Raw genomic sequence first — 17,817 nt, 5'->3', positions numbered from 1 at the left:
ATTTGGGAACTGAGGACACTTATCGTTGAAGCTTTGTAGGTGGAATTCTTTCCCATTCTTGCTTGATTTACGATTTCAGTTGCCCAACAGAAAGGATTTGCAAATCCTTGTACTTGTTTTACACAACGTCCCAACTTCATTGGAATTGGGGTTTGTATATATTTGTATATTCTGTGCGATTTATAATGTGTATTTTCATGTGGTACTTTCCACGTAGTCCTAGTCTTCAAACATTTAACACAGCTCTGTTGTCTGCACAATAACCTGTTTAGTTCCTGTCTTCATGCTTTTCATGCTCGGCTTTTTGGCCCAACTTCCCAGCAGCTTTCTCAAGATACTTGGTACCCATTGTAGTCCGATATCTCACGGATCCAAATAACCAGGTAGGTTTCAAATTTACTACTTTTCTAGCTGATTTTACAATGGGGAAAAAACAAACACTACTTGTCATTTTCTATGATCTCTTTTTCTCAGCTTTTAGTAAATAAGAGACGTAGAAAAAATAAGGTTCACTGGTCAGATTCATTTACAACAAGTTTTTAACTTCCATCTTCAATTTTTTCCAGGTGCGGAAGACCAGCCAGGCAGCACTGCTGGTCCTGTTGGAGCAAGGCCTCATCTCTAAAGCTGATATGGAGACCAAAGTTTGTCCAGTTCTGCTCGACCTCACAGAACCCAGCAGTGACGATGACTACAAAATCGAAGCAGTCGCTGTAAGAAACCCCTCTTTTATTTATTTTTTAAGCAAGAGATTTCATTGAAATAATAGTCTGTGATTTATTATCAGAGAATGAAATTTAGCTGAAAACCACATTGTACTAGACAAAATGCAGAGAGGCACAGTGGATTTCATTTATTGCTTTACTGTGATCAGTCAAGGCCTTTATCAGATCTAGTTGAAAATAAAAATAAAAATGGCCTATTTTGATAGAACATGATGGATGCCTGCAGAGATTGTTTTTGAGTATGACCTGTAATTTGTTGTGTTATTGAAGTGTCAAAGTTGAAAAAAGGCATTTGTTGAATTAATGAATTTAATTTGCAATGCCTATTTTAAATTTAATGCAAAGGCTCAAAGTTAAATGTGATAATTATTTATATTCTATTTTATTTATATTCCATTCACTAATTCTTTTTCAAAATTTTCTCAAATCAGTTAAACACACACCAACATGCTTCCTTTTTCCCTCTCTACTCTTTCTACCCCGATTGTTTCCCTCTGTGGCACATTGTTTAACTCTCCGCAAAAGCCTTCAGCTTAAATCTTCAACTAGTTTTCTTTCATTAGTGCAGAATAGTTATGTAATTGAAGCACTATCTGAGTTGTAATGGCACTAAATGCTTTCCATACATCTCTTACAGATCATGTGTAAAGTTGTCACCATGTTGAGCAAAGACACAGTGGAGCATCTACTACTGCCACGCTTCTGTGACCTGTGCAGTGATGCCAGACTCTTTCAAGTCCGCAAGGTAAAAACCTCCAAATCCTTTTCATCTCTTCCTCCACCTCAAAAGTAAAGTATGCAGTCACCACAGTTATTTTAATTGTCAGGATAAATTCAATAACACTCTGAGCCAGCCTTAATTCTGTTTTGCGTATCACCTTCGCCTACACTATGCTGTTGTTTTCTGTGAGGAATGTTAATTCTCTGGCGTAACTGGTGCCAGTTGGGGAAGGGCATTTAGGAGCTGCAAAGGTGGTCAAATTGTTAATATTTAGTTTTACAATTGTGAGACTTTTTTTCCCGCCGAAGTGTTCATCTTCCTTTTCTCTTCTCTATAAGCCCAGAACCCAAAATAAGCATCTGTGTTGCCCAGGGCTGCGGTCTCCATAAAACATACAAATCCTCATGTCTCAAAGCAGGATTCATTATTTTAATGATCTGAACACTTTTATTGGTAGACATATTGTATAAGTAGTTTTTTACGTATTTATAAATGTGTATATAATAAATTGAATATTATGTTAGAATTTCAACATAAGTGAGAGCTATAGCAAATGGGATCTAGAATTGTTATCCCCCAAAACTGCATGTAAATAAAAATATGATCAGTTAACTGTTTAAAATTACCAGTGTTTGTTGTAGCTTTTCTGTTAATACTCTAGCTGACAGAATGGGTGAAACCTTTCTTTTTTTATGTGTTATTGGTATTCTTTTGCACCAAGTTAATCTGTAACCTTGTAATCTGTGGAGTTTGTTTGTTGTTGATGGTTAAAAAAAAAACATTATTTTTGATTTATTTGGCATTTGAACTTTGCCTTGTTGTTCATTATTATGTTTGTATTGTGTATTACAGGTCTGTGCAGCTAATTTTGGAGAGTTTTGTTCTATTGTGGGTCAGGAGGCCACAGAAAAACTACTGGTGAGAAGCTCTGAGGCTTTTTGTCTTTTGAAATCTCTGCAACCACAACTCCATTTCATTCTTTTAGCATGATAGTTTAACATTGGTTCAAGAATGTCAGTAGTTTCTTTGCACCCCTGCTGTTGATAAATCTCTTCACAGTCCAAACACTCAATGTTAGTTTCAAGTTATACTGACTTTTTATTATTATTTTTTAGATGCCCAAGTTCTTCGATCTATGCTCAGACAGTCTGTGGGGCATCAGGAAAGCCTGTGCTGAGTGCTTCATGATGGTCTCCAATTCTACCTCTCCAGAGGTGCGACGTGCGAAATTGTCCCCTCTGTTCATCAGTCTCATCAGTGACCAGTCTCGCTGGGTAAGACAAACACAGGAAAAATTGTATTGCATAAAATTACAAGTACATTTATGTTTAACTTCCTCTGTGCTATGATGAAAATAGAGTAGTTGCTACTTAACATCTAGAAGTATTTTTTTCCTTGCCACTGTAAGCATAGCATAGTTATACTGTTGTAGTAGTAGTGCTGTAGTGAAAGTTAAAATAAGAAACTGGCATTCTGAAAATCTGGTTTAAGAAAAAGTGGTGGGCCTCTGATCAGAAATGAAGAATCTCTGGAAATGTTACACTACTTCACTGGCTATTTAATATACTTTCAAATTGGGTGCAAAAATTATTATCAAGGGGGCTTGAAGGGTGTCAGTGTTTTGGTCTCGAAGGGTTTGCAGCCCTAAGCCCAATCTGTACTTTCCTCATCTGTGTGGACCCACATGACATTAAAAATGACACAGAATGAGCCCAGAATAAATGACCCCGCAGACAGTTTGCAGCGATGAACATGTGTGATCTTGTCTGTGTATGCAGACGCTCAAGTATACTATAAACAGAACTGCATGCTGTTCCACTGGCCGTCTCTCTGTACTATTTTGGACCATATCTGACCCTGGTGCCCCATGCAAATATTCCTATTCATGAATGAGTAAAGATCATGGCAAATGAAGATGATTGGCTTTAGAGTTATGAAAAGTCACTGTTGTCATGACGAAACTGACAGATTCCTCTCTGCCCTGCTTTTAGGTGCGACAGGCTGCCTTTCAGTCTCTAGGGCGCTTCATCTCCACCTTTGCCAATCCCTCAAGCACAGGCTTTCACTTCAGAGAGGATGGCGCCCTATTAGAGGTCCCCCGGTGTACATTGGACAGGTAAGACTGCATGACCTTCATCACCACTGAATCTGTAATGAATAATGTATCTTAGCAGTTCAAACTTGAAATTGGCAGAAATTTTATTATTTCATTTAGAGAGCTCTATTATCTATGTTTAAGCAGTACTATAACAATATGCTTTGGCACTACACAATATAGTATATAGACATATGTATTCTGTATTAGATATGAGGAATGAGCTCTTCCTATAGATTTTGTTACTCTCATTTCAGCGACTGCTCCCTAAACTCTCTGAACTGCTCCGACATTAGTGGCTGCCACACAGGAAGAACCATTGCTCACACACCTCCCAATCAGGACGGCCGTGCCACACCGTCCCCAGAGCACGTGTCGACAGCGGACAGTGAGGAAATGCACAACTTTGATGACATCCACACTTCTGTTCCCAAAGAGATGCGTGGCGGCTTCAACCACACATTCTCAAACAGCAACACCAACCCTACGACTACAAACAACGCTAAGAACGCAAAAGACACAGAGCAGACGGACGAGAACTTTAATTCTTTCAACTATTGGAGATCTCCTTTACCAGACATCAGTGGGGAGCTGGAGATGCTAAATTGTCAAAAACCAGAGGAAGTGACAGAGGAAGAGGAGGAAGAGGAACTTGATTGTCCTGATTCCAAGTCCAGCCCTGGCAAAGCCACCAGCGACCAGATCCAGAAGGTCTTGGACTGTTTGCAACCGCACATGGATGACCCTGATGTACAAGGTGGGTATACAGACCCAGATTACATATGATTAGCTGTACACTTTTGGCAATGTATTGGCATGTAGATTGAGTTGTGCATGTGAATTTACGTCCAGCTCAAGTCCAGGTGTTGTCAGCGGCTCTAAAGGCAGCCCAGCTCGACAGCCCCGAAGATGACAGCCCGACAGATGACGGCCTGACTGAACCCGAGCCACAAGAGCAGCCCGAGGACGACATCAACCGTGTGTCCGTGGAGAGTAAATCTGTGGAGGTTCAGTCTGAGAGTGAAGAGAGTCCCACAGAAGAGGAGCAAACGATGGAAACTTCTCCAGCCTCAGAGTCGAGCCCTGTTCAGGAGCAAGGGGACGAAGAGACGCAGACGGAGCCCCTGGAGGACCAGGAAGAGTCTCCTCCTGATTCCCCTATTTTAGTATGAGACTATTCAGATATTTGCAGTGTGTTAAGTCAGCTGTTGTATGTTATAGTATGGCGGAACAGATATACTCAGTAACCACATAGACTCAAAGCTGGATTTATATTTAATACAAGGAGTAAAAGGGGGCTCTGCAATAGATACCTACAGTGTAGGTTTTGATGTATAGCTCAGTAACAGATTTCTCCCATTATTGTGCTTTAAATACCCTGAAAACTTGGTTTCAAATCTTAAACATTTCTATATATTCGTCTAAATCAACAATGTAAGTCACAGTTTGAAAAAGAAACATTGTCAGTAATTATTTAAGAGTTTAACAGTAAAAACTTAGCTAATGTGTTTCATTAGGAATGCGTGGGTGTGTTATCAGAAGAGTGATAAGACATTTTAGTTTCTTGCGCGTTGGCTTGTTCCCTAATGTGTGTGTGTGTGTGTGTGTGTGTGTGTGTGTGTGTGTGTGTGTGTGTGTGTGTGTGTGTGTGTGTGTGTGTGTGTTTGTGTGTGTGTGTGTGTGTGTGTGTGTGTGTGTGTTTTGTGTGTGTGTTTGTGTGTGTGTGTGTGTATTTTCCTCAGGAGTCTGAACTAATTGAGAGTGTGGAGGAGGAGGGAAAGGAAGACTCTGCTCACAGCCCAGTGTTTGAGGATAAGCCCAAAATCCAGGTCAGTCAGCACTTCTATTATACTTCTGGGAAATATTGATCAGAACCTCACAGTTGGTATTGATTGGCACAGACGTGTAATCAAATACCTTCTCCCTGTGCAACCCGATTTCCTGTTTGTTCATCAAACTCTTTCATCCCCCCCCCCATCTCCAGAATGTCATCCCCCAGCAGCTGTTGGATCAGTACCTTTCTATGACTGACCCAGCTCGGGCCCAGACGGTGGATACAGAGATAGCCAAACACTGTGCCTTCAGCCTGCCGGGGGTAGCGCTCACTCTGGGACGACAGAACTGGCACTGCCTCAAGGACACATATGAAACCCTTGCTACTGATGTGCAGGTAGGCAGAGAAATGGGAAAATGATAAAGGTAATGTGGGGTTAGATTAGCTGTTTGATTCCAAAATGTGTGTTGAATCGCATGAAGAAATATAAGCCACACTCTTAATGTAAAGCTCAATTTAAAATATTTTATTTGTTTGGATTTTGAAGTTCTGGGACTTTAGTCCTGAGATGATTTTGACTATATAGTCATAACAACTGAACTAGTGTAGCATTTGAAATTAATTGATTAAGATGTGTTAAATATGTTTTTTTTATACCTCTTATTGGATTTTATTGTGTTAGGTTGTAGGAAATACATTTTGCCCTAAAAATCTTCCACAAAGTTGTTCTTTGTGATCACTCTATTGAATTACTCTACTTTAGCTTTATTGGCATGAATGTTTAAAGTTACATGGTTGTCGAAGCTAAATGACGCAGCATGACATGATATAGTTATGTTTTACACAAGAAAACAAGGTGGATAATCACAAGATAACAAATTCTTTCATAAATTGAGTGGCCAATTGACACAAATGAGTGGCCAAAGTAGATTGAATGAGGAGACTCGTGTTTTTCTTTTGGTTGTGGCAATATGTACCATATACTGTATATCATTTTTGTTTGTATGTTTCGGTGTTAAAGCTAGTAAAGGGAGTGAAGGTCAATTGTTTTAAGGTTTTCCAGAATTTCTCTCAACCATGTGAAGAAACCTATTCACAATTTCTTCATGTTTTTGGCTCGACTTGAGTAACATAACACTTGTACAAATGCATTGCTTGAAGGGCAAGAAAGGGAACTGTACGAGGCAGAGAACGTTGCTTTGCTTAACCGCAACAGAGACAGTGTGACAGCACTCCGTCACACAGTCATTACTTCATCACAGCACTGAATACCACTGTTGGCATGACATCATTGCACTGTACAATGGATACAGACCAATCATTGGAGGGGTTCAGATAAATGGTTTCTCAGTAAAAAAAAAAAAAAAATCCAGCATTATCAGTAAATGTAAATAAACCAATAAGTGGTTGTTGTCCTATTTAAGAAGCAACATATTAGTTTTTTTCTTTTACCAAGACACTGCTTGTTCACGACTGGTGCTTTAATCCTTGTGTGTGTTTCTTTTCCCTCTCCCTCACAATTGCAGTGGAAGGTGCGGCGTACGCTGGCTTTCTCAATCCACGAGCTGGCAGTTATCCTGGGAGACCAGCTGACAGCCGCTGATCTGGTGCCTATCTTCAATGGTTTCCTCAAAGACCTGGACGAGGTCCGCATTGGCGTGCTCAAACACCTCTACGACTTCCTCAAAGTGAGATTATAGATTTATATACTGCCAATCAAAGTGTAACACTTTTTGACCATAACATGAGTAAGTTTGGTCTTGTTACATAATGTTTTGGTTTCCAGTTAAAGAAGAAAATCACAGTTTGATTGCTTTATAAGTTGTACTAGATAACTTAAATGGTTTATGTGCATCCTCTTGTTGCAGCTGCTGCACGCAGACAAGCGGAGAGAATACCTGTACCAGCTGCAGGAATTCATGGTGACGGACAACAGTCGTAACTGGAGATTCAGATATGAGCTGGCAGAGTACGTCTCCTCTTCCATTTGAGAAATAATTACGTTTAGATTTTAACAGACTCTCTTATCCAGATCGGTGTCTTGCTCATAGACACTATGGCAGGGCTGAAGTCTGCTCTCATAACACTATATGGGTTGGATTTAATTCTCCAGTGAATTTACAGTATCACCTAAACGGTTTATTTCCTAATTGTGACCCTTTGTATTTCACTATATTGTACTTTTTACAGGAAAGTGTGCATGACTGAAATGCTCTGTCTCTCTCGCTGTTCCCCTCCAGGCAGTTGATCTTGATCATAGAGTTGTACAGCCACAATGACGTGTTTGACTACCTCAGACAGATAGCCCTCACACTCTGCTCTGACAAAGTATCAGAGGTCAGGTGGATCTCATACAAACTGGTAAGTGTACATTATTGAATTTGTTTTTGATGATGGTCGGTACATGTTGTAGGTTTGTGATAAACTAATGCCCTGACGGGGTTGTATTTTAGGCGATCCTCCAGGCCTCCACTCTATATCTTTTACATTGGTTGTGCTGGTGCAAAAGTTTTCAGTTGCCTCTCCGCTCTGCTAAAAATACACGTCCAGTCAAATTGGTCTATTATTTTTGACGGACCCCAGACGTGTTGCACAGAGCTGATCGAGCTGGGCAACGGTTAAGACAGGAGGCGAAAGCTCCTCAATGTGTCAATTCTCTGTTATGGGTCCAATATCGGCCTTTGAACACATGTTGACAAATTCTTAACCACCTCAATCACACATTTGCATTTTTTGTTGTTGATTAACTGCAGTTTTAAATCCTATTTTTTTTTAAGTGTGTTATCACCTCTTGGGTTCTCAGGTTGTTGAGATCCTCCAGAAGTTGTATGCATGTGGGGCCGATGATCTGGGCCTGAACTTCATCAACGAGCTCACCGTCAGGTTCTGCCACTGTCCCAAGTGGGTTGGACGGCAGGCCTTTGCCTTCATCTGCCAGGTCTGTAACTCTATCTAACGTTACTTAGCACAAATTAGTGAAACACCAGCGTTTTCTCTTTACATGTTTTTCAACTCCCTAAATAGTTGTGTACCTCTTTGATTGCTTGTCTGACGGTTGTCCAAGCTACGATTGGCAAACGGAAATGAAACGGCAAATGAATTATTCTCTGGAGTTGAGGGGCAGAGCAAGTATTCCATTTATGATTCTTGGAATATTTTTAATGCCATTTCCTTTAATTTCTCACTAAAAACATTTTCAACATTCTTAAGCTTCATGAGTAAAGGTAAAATGTTTTTTCTTTTTTTTTGGAACTTATATTTTATTTTCACCAAAATATTCCATTCCATACATACAATACAATTTTACATTTTTACCTTGCACTTCACACATTTACTGCTGCTACAAAATACACAAATAAACAAGTTAAAAAAAAAAAAGTTAAAAAAATTTATAATAAAAAGTATGGTTGGGCATCGTTTGGATATTAACGATTCTGATTCTTACTTTTGATTTCGGTTCTTATCGATTCCGATTCTTTGAGGGGTGGAGTTGAAACGGTTCACATGCTTATTTCACAAATAAGAGGAAAGTTTTATTTAGATTCAAAGGTGGGTTGCAGTTTGACGGGGCTTTTTCAATGTAAAATAAAGCCACACTAGAGTGCCGCTTACTGTGCTCCATGCTACGGAATCCAAAACTTGCGCATGTTAAATTCTGAACCCATGATCTGATTTGAAACCAAATCCTCCAAACGATTCCAATAAAGAACCGATTCCAAGTAGGAATCGGTTCTCGATGCCCAACCCTAATAAAAAGTAATAATAAATAAGACAAAAGTATACTTTTTCTTATTGCATTAGCAAACTCATTACAGGGCTCCATCTCTTTTATAAATGTGGGTCTTTGTATCCATCTCATACAGTTCCCATACTTTTTTTAAGCCATATAGGTGGTTCCGGTTTCAACCATCTTATCGTGATACACTTAATAAGCCCTTAGAGTATTTGTAACAGATTTTGGCTCTTCCCCCAAAACCTTCTGGGATTGAACCAAGGAGGACTACCCTCGGGTCATTAGGGATATTTTGGTGAAACACTTCTCTCAGGGCAACTAACGCTTCCTTCCAAAAAGTACCAGAAAATGTGAGTGTGGTTGTAAAATGTGTTTTTAGGAGTAATACTTTATGCTGTCGTATAATATTGCTAAAGAGATGCAGACAAAACACTAGCTGTTTTCTATGTAATGTTCATGTTAGACAACCTGATGACTGATAAGAGCTGCAGCTATGTATTGCGGTAATACTGTAGAGGAGAACTCTTAGTTCATTACAGTAAAACTGTAGAGAACGATTTAGTTCATGATCACATTCTTGATCCATCAACTCTTGTGACAGAGGTTCATATTCATGAAATGCCTCTTGACTCCCTTCTTCCTGTGTTAGGTTAGCTGTCTAACTCCAGCCTGTCTGTGACTTTGTGTTTACTGTAGGCCATAGTGGAGGAGGACTGCATGCCCATGGAGCAGTTTGGCCAGCACCTCTTGCCCAGCCTGCTCAGCCTCTCCTCAGACCCGGTGGCCAATGTCCGCGTACTGGTGGCCAAGGCTCTACGACAGAGTGTCATGGAGAAAGGTAAACATTTTAATAAACTTAATGATTGATGTTGTCTTTTAAGGATAACCCTTGTGTTGTCTTCCCATCAACCTTGAAAAAAAAATGTTTTTGACTCCTTTTTTATTTTATTTTTTTTCCACAGTTTGTTTTTGCTTTTTCCAACGTTTTAAATTGTAAAATTTTTCTTCTACACATTTTCAGCGCTTATTTCTACATCCCATATTTTATGCTATAAAACAAAAATTGAAAACGGGTCAGTCACCACAAGGGATAAGGCTGCCGATATCCTGTATTTTTGTTATTGCCACCAAATTAATTCACCAAAATGGAATATGTGTTCAATACTTTTTCAACTGATTCTTATTGAAGAAGTCAATCTTTTTAAAACATGTCACAAATGAATAGTTTCATTTTTTTTTTTAAGTTCTTTCCTAAAACAGCTAAGCACTGTTGCTTTAAGCAAATGTTACTCAAACAGGATTAAACTGCATTTGTTGCGGGCTATTTTCTGCTGCGGATTTGTTGCTCTAGCAAGTATTTGTGGCAGCAAGAAGGTGAATGTGGGATCAACTCTAAATAATCTACAGTATATTGCCCATGTGAAATGAAGGAAAACATCAGCCAGTGTCTATTTTATGGACAACAATGGAGGTGAGGAATAAGTTATATCAGGCTTTGGATAACCATACTAGTTAGTATGATCAATTCACTTGGGTCTTTCTAATGGAATTTGCTTATAATAAGAGCAATACAGAATATTACCTCAAGCACATGCTCTGCCTCTTCTCTCTATTACACATATCCCGTAGCATTTTGATGGTAGGTTTTTACTTGAACTAACAGAGTCTTGTGTTTTGTGTACAGCTTACTTCAAGGAGCCCTGCTGTGCCTACTCTGACGAGCTGGAAGAGACTGTGATGGCTATGCAGTCCGACAAGGACCGGGACGTCCGCTTCTTTGCCAGCCTGGATCCCAACAAAGGCTTGATGGACACAGCTCCCTTGATTTAGCCTCAGCTCCTGAGTCCTATTACAGCCCACCTGCCTGTCTACCTACCTGTCTGTCTGACTGATGCACAGTCAGCGCAACCTGCAACACCAGCACCTGACCAGATCCCCAATCACTCGCCTGCAGGGCAGACCTGCACCAACGACCACTTGGGAATCATGTCAGATGATCAGATTATAAGATAAAAGTATGAGCGTGCTCAAAAAACACAACCCAGCCTCTGGTTGAGCACTACATAGCGCACATTGCATTCACGATACAAAATGCATACTTCTCAGAGTTTTCAGAAGATGAGCAGGACTCAGAGGTTAGCTGCACCACTTTGTGGGAGCTGCCGTATTCACGCCTGAATTTTTCCTCACCCTCCTCCACACTAACATCGACCCAATAATTCTCCAATCGCAGACTTGTAAAACTACGACGGGCTCTTTCTCTCCAAAGCTAATTGTAAGCTTGATATAAAATTGCTGAATTGATGATTTTTTTTTTTTTTTTTTTTTTTTCTCTCTCTCTTTGTGGATTTCTTCTTAACGAACAAGCGGGCAAGGCCTGTCTGACTCTGACGTGTGCACTAACTCAGGGGGACTCATCTGAACCTAAACAGCATTATTAGCTTACATGATAAGCAGCAGCTCCGGGATCCCTGGTGAAAAAAAAACTCCAGCTGTCTGAGCAACAGACCAGCCAAACTTTCTTTTTTTTTTTTTTTTTTTTTTTTTTTTTTTTTTTTTTTAGGCGTCCTTGTCTTCTGAGATGTCCTCTGGGTTATCGTCTGTTTCCCTTCTACCTTCTCTTCTACTCTTTCTCTGCATTTCTCCACCTGGTCTTCATGGGCCACTGAAACCACTACTACTGCACAGAAGGAACAGTGATTCTGCCACTCAGCGTAACTCTTGATTAAACCCATATCTTGAAAGAACACCTTAATAAACTGTTGATTGCTCCCCTCCCCTCCCCTCGTGTCTGTTTACCAATAATGTGACACAACACGTCTCCCAAACGGCAGGGGACAAATGGATACCTCTAATTGGACACGACTGGCCAGTGTGGCTTACGTGTAGAGGGACATCCACGGTTCAAACGGGCTCTGAATATCCTCGACGGGTGATTCTTTGGTGTTGACTAAAACATCTTAAGGGCTCATGACGAAGTGACACAGGGTGACGTAAATCTCAGAAAGAAGTGAAAGAAAGCAAGCACACTGTTCAATTATGCATGTGTCTCCCACCCCCCCACCCCCTTGTGTATAGTCTATTCCAATTCCTTAAGGTTGACCTCCTGATAATGATTTATGTGACCATGGTAACTTTCAGTGGATCTGACTGACCAGTTGTACAGTAGGTTATAGGAACGGCTGTGTGATGAGACTGAGAGGCAGCTCATCATTATTTCCCTGTCTTGGTGGAATGATTTTAAGTATGAGGTCTCAACATTTTGCAACTCTTTTGTACAGCTTAAACCTGTGGAAAACGGTTTGTGTTTATGAAACCAAGGCCAGTTTAGTCAGGTTTTTACTCATTGAGATGTGATACATTTTGGGAGAAGTCACCAAGTCACTTTTTGTAGTCTCTCAAGCTTGTTTGTTTTCCTTTTGTTGTAAATGGTAGTCCCTTTTTTTTTTTCTCTCTTTTTTTAAACCTAGACATAACTTGAGAACTTAAGCTGATTGTGGTGTGTGCTGTGCATCTCAAGTCTTTCTTCCCTTGAAAGGAGAGCTCACTGCGGTAATGGCGGTGTCTACTCATCTCGTCTGTCTGCGATTTGTGTCCATCTCATTTTTTATGTAGTAGAACAGTTAATATATACATTTTATGAAAATTATTTTTCTTTTCAATTATGCACCACTGTTCAAAGATTTTATATCCTAACTTTACAAAATTTACAACCTTTGTAATATTCAATGGTTTCTTTTAAAAAGACATTTTATGTAATGTTATTTTTAGTATTCTGTAATTAAAATGATGAAAATGAACATGTTGTGCTTACGTTTTGTTTTCTAGTTCTGCATTATTGACCTCTGTGGTTCCGTTAGCTCTGATACATAAAGATGTAGCTGCTTGATAAGGGAAAACTGTCTTATGAAATCTTATCATTTAATGTGCACGGTAATTATTGTATACATAAAGTAAACAGTTTAGTGTGTGTGTGTGTGCGCGCGCGCGCGTGCGTGCATTTGCTGTTCTATATACCGGTAAGATGTAAAATGAATATATTTTGGTTTTGGACCGTGGTTGGGCAAAACAAGATATTTGAGATGACACCTCACGCTCCGGGACACTGATAGACATTTTCTCACTATTTTACAGACTAAACTATTAATTAAGAAAGTAGTCTGCAGCTTAATCAATAATGAAATAATTGTAAACTGCAGTCCTAATTGTATTAACAGATAAATCTGTCAACAAAATGTCAGGAAATATATGGGCAATCAGCAGTTGCCAGAGCTGAAATGACGTCTTCAGTTTGCTTGTTTTGTCCGACCTAGAACAAAACCCCACAAATACTCAGTTTAATATCATTTAATATACACAAATCTTGACATTTGACCTGAAAGGTGACTTGAACTTGTCGTAATCGTTGCAGATTAATGTCGATAAACTTTACTTTTCTCCCATTCCCAACACTGATTTCTTTGGTCTTCCTGATCATGTCCCTGCAGTTCAAGTGCAGTGACGTTGTCCCTTTAGTTTCATCTCCTTTTGAAGAGCAGCAGCTTGCGCTCCCATGTAGTGCTGCCGAAGCTCCGGATGAGCTCCATGCCACAGTTTCTCTCCAGGTGCTCCCTGGCATGTTCTGCTACGTCCCCACGGATCTTCAGGGTCTTGAAGTGGTCAAAGTCCGAGCGGCCCAGCTTCCTCAGCCGCCGGGCCGCAGAACGGTAGCACTTCCAGGGCTGCGCCTCCAGCAGGAGGTGCTGGCTGATGGAGGCCAGGCGAGAGAGCACCTGCAGCAGGCCGGAGTCTCCGTGGTTTAGGTGGACCCACATGGTGACAGCCAGGCACAGACACAGGTGGAAGTGGGAGCAGCCGTGGTGGTCGAGGTAATCCTGCAGCTGGTCGTTGTCTTTAGTGATGTCCAGGGGGATGAAGGAGATGCTGCGAGGCCGAGGGTTGTTCTGCTGAGCCCTCTGAATGAGGATCTCATCCAAGTCGAAGCCCAGGAGATTAACTTTCCACTTATCTGACTCTTCTTGGCACACAGACTCCTGCACTAGGTGCTTGTAAAAGGCTACACTCAGTTCCTGCCATACACAGGGAGGGGAGGGGGGAGGACAGCTTTCACTACAAAGAAAAATTGTGTTATGTGGACTTTATTTCAAATTCTATTCAAAATTGTGTCTCGCAAGATGCCATATATACGTCATACTGGATCACCATGTGCATCATGGTTAAATGTGTAAAAAAAAGTGGTGGAAGAAGTACTGCGATCTTTTAGTAGCACCCAGTGTAAAAAATAATCTAAAGGTCCTGCATCAAAGTCGTACTCATGTTTAAGGATAAGCATCAAAATACCAAAAGTAAATTTAAGCAGAATGGCCCATTTCAGAATAATATAGGCCTAGGCTATATACTAGATTATATAATTACTGATACATTAGTGTGTAAGTATCACTACTATTGCAGCTGGGAAAGGCTAATTTCAACTTTATATACTGCCGGGCTTAATCCATAATAATATATCGTAATTTAATAGTTGATTATATTTTGCATTAACAATCCATATGTAAAGTAACTGATAATCTAACTAATGCTGTCAAATAAATGTAGTGAAGTAAAAAAGTACTATATTTCACTCTGAAATGTAACTAGTTGAGTAGAAGTATTAAGTAGCATGAAACGAATACAAACGACAAATAATCAGGTAAAGTATAAGTACCACAAGCTTGTACTGAAGTACAGTACTTGATTATATGAAGCGTTAGTAACCACCACTGTATCTGTAAGCAAAATACAGATTTGATTCTGAAAGCTCATATAACGTTAAGTTACATTCTGTGTGTAATGTTATCGAAACACGTGAAAAGTCCCATCTACTTAAAGGATAAGTTTAAGTTAAATTAAGAGAATAGTTAAGTCCAAACGGTTAAAGATACATTTTAAAAACATATTGTTTAATGTCCCTGAGTCACATACCCCTGAATTACACCCCACGTCCAGGATCAGTGTGGTCTGATGGCCGTCTCTGTAACCTAAATCCTGGAGTAATGTGGCTGGAATCAGGCTCAAACGGTTCTCCGGAGGATTGAAGGTGTAATAGTTTATAAAGTTGCCATAAGGAGCGGCTCCCGGATCATTTATTTCATCGATATCACCGCTACTTATCGAACATGTTGCCATTGTAATGTGTGCGCCTCGAAAATACTTCCGGTTGGAAACGTGGGCTGCAGTCAAATAGGGACCTTTGTGTTCGTTGTTAATAGTTTGTGGTTTAGATTAAACAAAGCAACACAAAATCCTCGGTGTAGGTAGTCTACATTTGATGATGCCTAATAGTGTATATGGAGATGTTTCTATATTTTCCTAGCAAAAGTCTCATTCTTTCAGACTGTATTTTCAGTCTACCACAAAATAGTAAGTAGAAACATTTACTACAAGTCTAGCGTAGCTAGTGGTGTCTGTGATTAACTGTGGGCTGTTATAAAGAACTATCCGTTATATAGTTATCTTAAATCCATGGTTATATAATGTCTACTAGATATATCTATACACCGGGTCAGTAGGTGGCGCTCTGCAGTTTTGTCAGAAGAATAGAAAAGTCCCCTCCGGTTTTCCGTAACGTTACCTTACGAAAGCGTACCATACTGTCTATGAAGTGTACGAAGGTTAGTTAGCTTGCGTGCTAACTTCACATGTCGGCGTGCTGACATTGAGGACAACTGAGATAACCTGTGCTTGTTATCGCCTTATAAAATAAAAGGTAATGAAATATTTAAGTATTTGCTCTGAGAGGAGACATGAGAAGTCGATAAAATAGTGTACTAAATTGTGTGCATAACGTTACACAGCTGACCAACTGTTCGCTAGCTTGTATTGTTAAAGGGGAAATATGTTATCTTGTAGAGACAACAAATAAGCATCAATGTAACGCAAATGGAAGAAAAAAAACATTGAGGCTAAAAAAATGCCAGTTTAGGTTTTTTACAGGCCCACGGCTGAATCTGGATTGTCGGTGTAATTTATCACAAACTCAAACTTTTAGCTTTGTTTAATTTGGTCCTGAGAGAGTTTGCAACTCTAGTCTGGTTTACCGGATGAACAGAGCTGGGATAAAGCATAGCGCTATATATATATATATATATATATATATATATATATATATATATATATATATATATATATATATATATATATATATATTTATAAATAAAAGATAGGCGACGCGGCATCATTGGTCTCCACCTTCGGTACAAAAGTGAAGCCGATTTTATTCCCAATTACATACATCCATGCCAATTAGTACTTGTTCTCTGAACGTTGAAGCATTACATTTGTTTTACTTTGCAGCTACAATGTTGATTTACTTACATGTATGCAAGTACTGCAGTGGTGGAAGAAGTGTTCAGATTTCTTCCAGAATGCATCAGGGTTGATACACAAATTATATTATTGAATTCTAGTTATAGACCAGCTGACTTTAATTACTTTATATATTGTTGGTTAGTTTTTATTTCTAACAATACATCGTTTTATAAGCCTACTATGTGTTCTGTATGTTCATATTAATGTGACAATTAGACAATAACTACACCTGTAAGATAATGGTAAGTAATACAGTATCCCCCTTTAAAATGTAGTGCAATAGAAGTATCAAGTAGTATAAAATACAATGTAGTACTAGGGGTGGGTATACCTAATTTTATTTAGTGGTCCCCTAATACTGTATCTGAAGTCTCTTTCCCAAAATTCAGCCTTGGTGCAGAATTACAGCCACTACAGCCAGTCCCACAATGAGCTTTCCTTAGTATGTGCCATTTCTGTGTCTGGAGCTTTAAATGCTATTGAGGAGGAGAGAGGGGGGGGGGGCAAGGTGGAGGGTGGGGGTGTGGCCTTGACCAACTGCCACTTTGCTTGTTTGCAAGCCATGATGCCTCTCTCTCTCTCATGGGTGGGCCAAATTCTCTGGGCGGGCAAAGCGGAGGTAACCTTGCTCCTTATGACCTCATAAGGAGCAGATTCCAGATCTGCCCATCTGAGCTTTCATTTTCTCAAAGGCAGAGCAGGATACCCAGGGCTCGGTTTACACCTATCACCATTTCTAGCCACTGGGGGACCATAGGCAGGCTGGGGGAACGCATATTAATGTTAAAAAACCTCAAAGTGAAATTTTCATGCCATGGGACCTTTAAATTGATGGAGTCATAATGCCCACCCCCTGTCGTATTTGAGTAACCACTACTGTACAGTAGGATGCTGCTGAACCTACTCTGACTTTTTGTTCCTGGTTCCTTCAGGATCCTCATCATGGTGTCTGGAAAGCGACTGGCTGACATCGGCTATCGGACGTTTTCCGCCTCGATGATGCTGCTGACTGCCTACGGAGGCTACTTGTGTGCGATGCGAGGATACCGCTACATGCAGAAACAAAAACAGCTAAAACTGGCAGCAGAAAACCAGGATCACGAAGTCATCAAAGACTGACGTGAGATGGACTATTTTTTTTTTTTTGCACAGATGTGGACATTTCCCATTCCTCTTTTTTTGTCCGTCGCTAAATCATGAAGATGTTAATTCCTCTCAGGACATTTAAGTGATTTCATTGTTGACGGTCTTGTGCCCTCACAAGTTTCATGTTATGAAAACTTCACCAAGCAAATTAACCAAGAACATATTATTTGCATCAATGGCCCGTGTAAAAGTGTGTTTCAGGAGTAAAAATGGCTGTAATTGTTTGTATTATATTAAATACCTTTAACCACCCAAAGCAATGTAGTGTTTTTAAAA

General features: G+C 39.9%; 3 protein-coding genes across 3 annotated transcripts; 2 read left to right on the top strand and 1 right to left on the bottom strand.

Annotated features, from left to right (window-relative positions):
* Positions 1 to 309: 309 nt before the first annotated feature.
* Positions 310 to 11,560, top strand: LOC120556807 (serine/threonine-protein phosphatase 4 regulatory subunit 1-like). The gene is made up of 16 exons (XM_039796535.1): positions 310 to 383; positions 567 to 713; positions 1,363 to 1,470; positions 2,299 to 2,364; positions 2,562 to 2,720; positions 3,438 to 3,562; positions 3,799 to 4,298; positions 4,394 to 4,707; positions 5,284 to 5,370; positions 5,526 to 5,711; positions 6,842 to 7,003; positions 7,184 to 7,284; positions 7,556 to 7,676; positions 8,119 to 8,253; positions 9,745 to 9,886; positions 10,733 to 11,560. Exons 2-16 carry the CDS (start codon positions 633 to 635, stop codon positions 10,876 to 10,878), a joined length of 2,433 nt encoding a protein of 810 aa, XP_039652469.1. The 5' UTR covers positions 310 to 383; positions 567 to 632; the 3' UTR covers positions 10,879 to 11,560.
* Positions 11,561 to 12,452: 892 nt separating this feature from the next.
* On the bottom strand, positions 12,453 to 15,260 carry LOC120556805 (pre-miRNA 5'-monophosphate methyltransferase). The gene is made up of 2 exons (XM_039796533.1): positions 15,010 to 15,260; positions 12,453 to 14,117 (listed from the first exon to the last, which is right to left on the bottom strand). The coding sequence occupies exons 1-2, from the start codon at positions 15,211 to 15,213 to the stop codon at positions 13,566 to 13,568; spliced, it is 756 nt and encodes a 251-aa protein (XP_039652467.1). The 5' UTR covers positions 15,214 to 15,260; the 3' UTR covers positions 12,453 to 13,565.
* Positions 15,261 to 15,640: 380 nt separating this feature from the next.
* On the top strand, positions 15,641 to 17,797 carry LOC120556806 (cytochrome c oxidase assembly protein COX14 homolog). Its single transcript, XM_039796534.1, has 2 exons — positions 15,641 to 15,793; positions 17,328 to 17,797. The coding sequence occupies exon 2, from the start codon at positions 17,338 to 17,340 to the stop codon at positions 17,512 to 17,514; it is 177 nt and encodes a 58-aa protein (XP_039652468.1). The 5' UTR covers positions 15,641 to 15,793; positions 17,328 to 17,337; the 3' UTR covers positions 17,515 to 17,797.
* The last annotated feature ends 20 nt before the right edge of the window (positions 17,798 to 17,817 follow it).

This window comes from Perca fluviatilis, chromosome 4, assembly GCF_010015445.1.
Source record: "Perca fluviatilis chromosome 4, GENO_Pfluv_1.0, whole genome shotgun sequence".
NCBI lineage: Eukaryota > Metazoa > Chordata > Actinopteri > Perciformes > Percidae > Perca > Perca fluviatilis.
The sequence above is the reverse complement of the archived record's forward strand: the minus strand, read 5'-3'. Positions and strand labels throughout refer to the sequence as shown.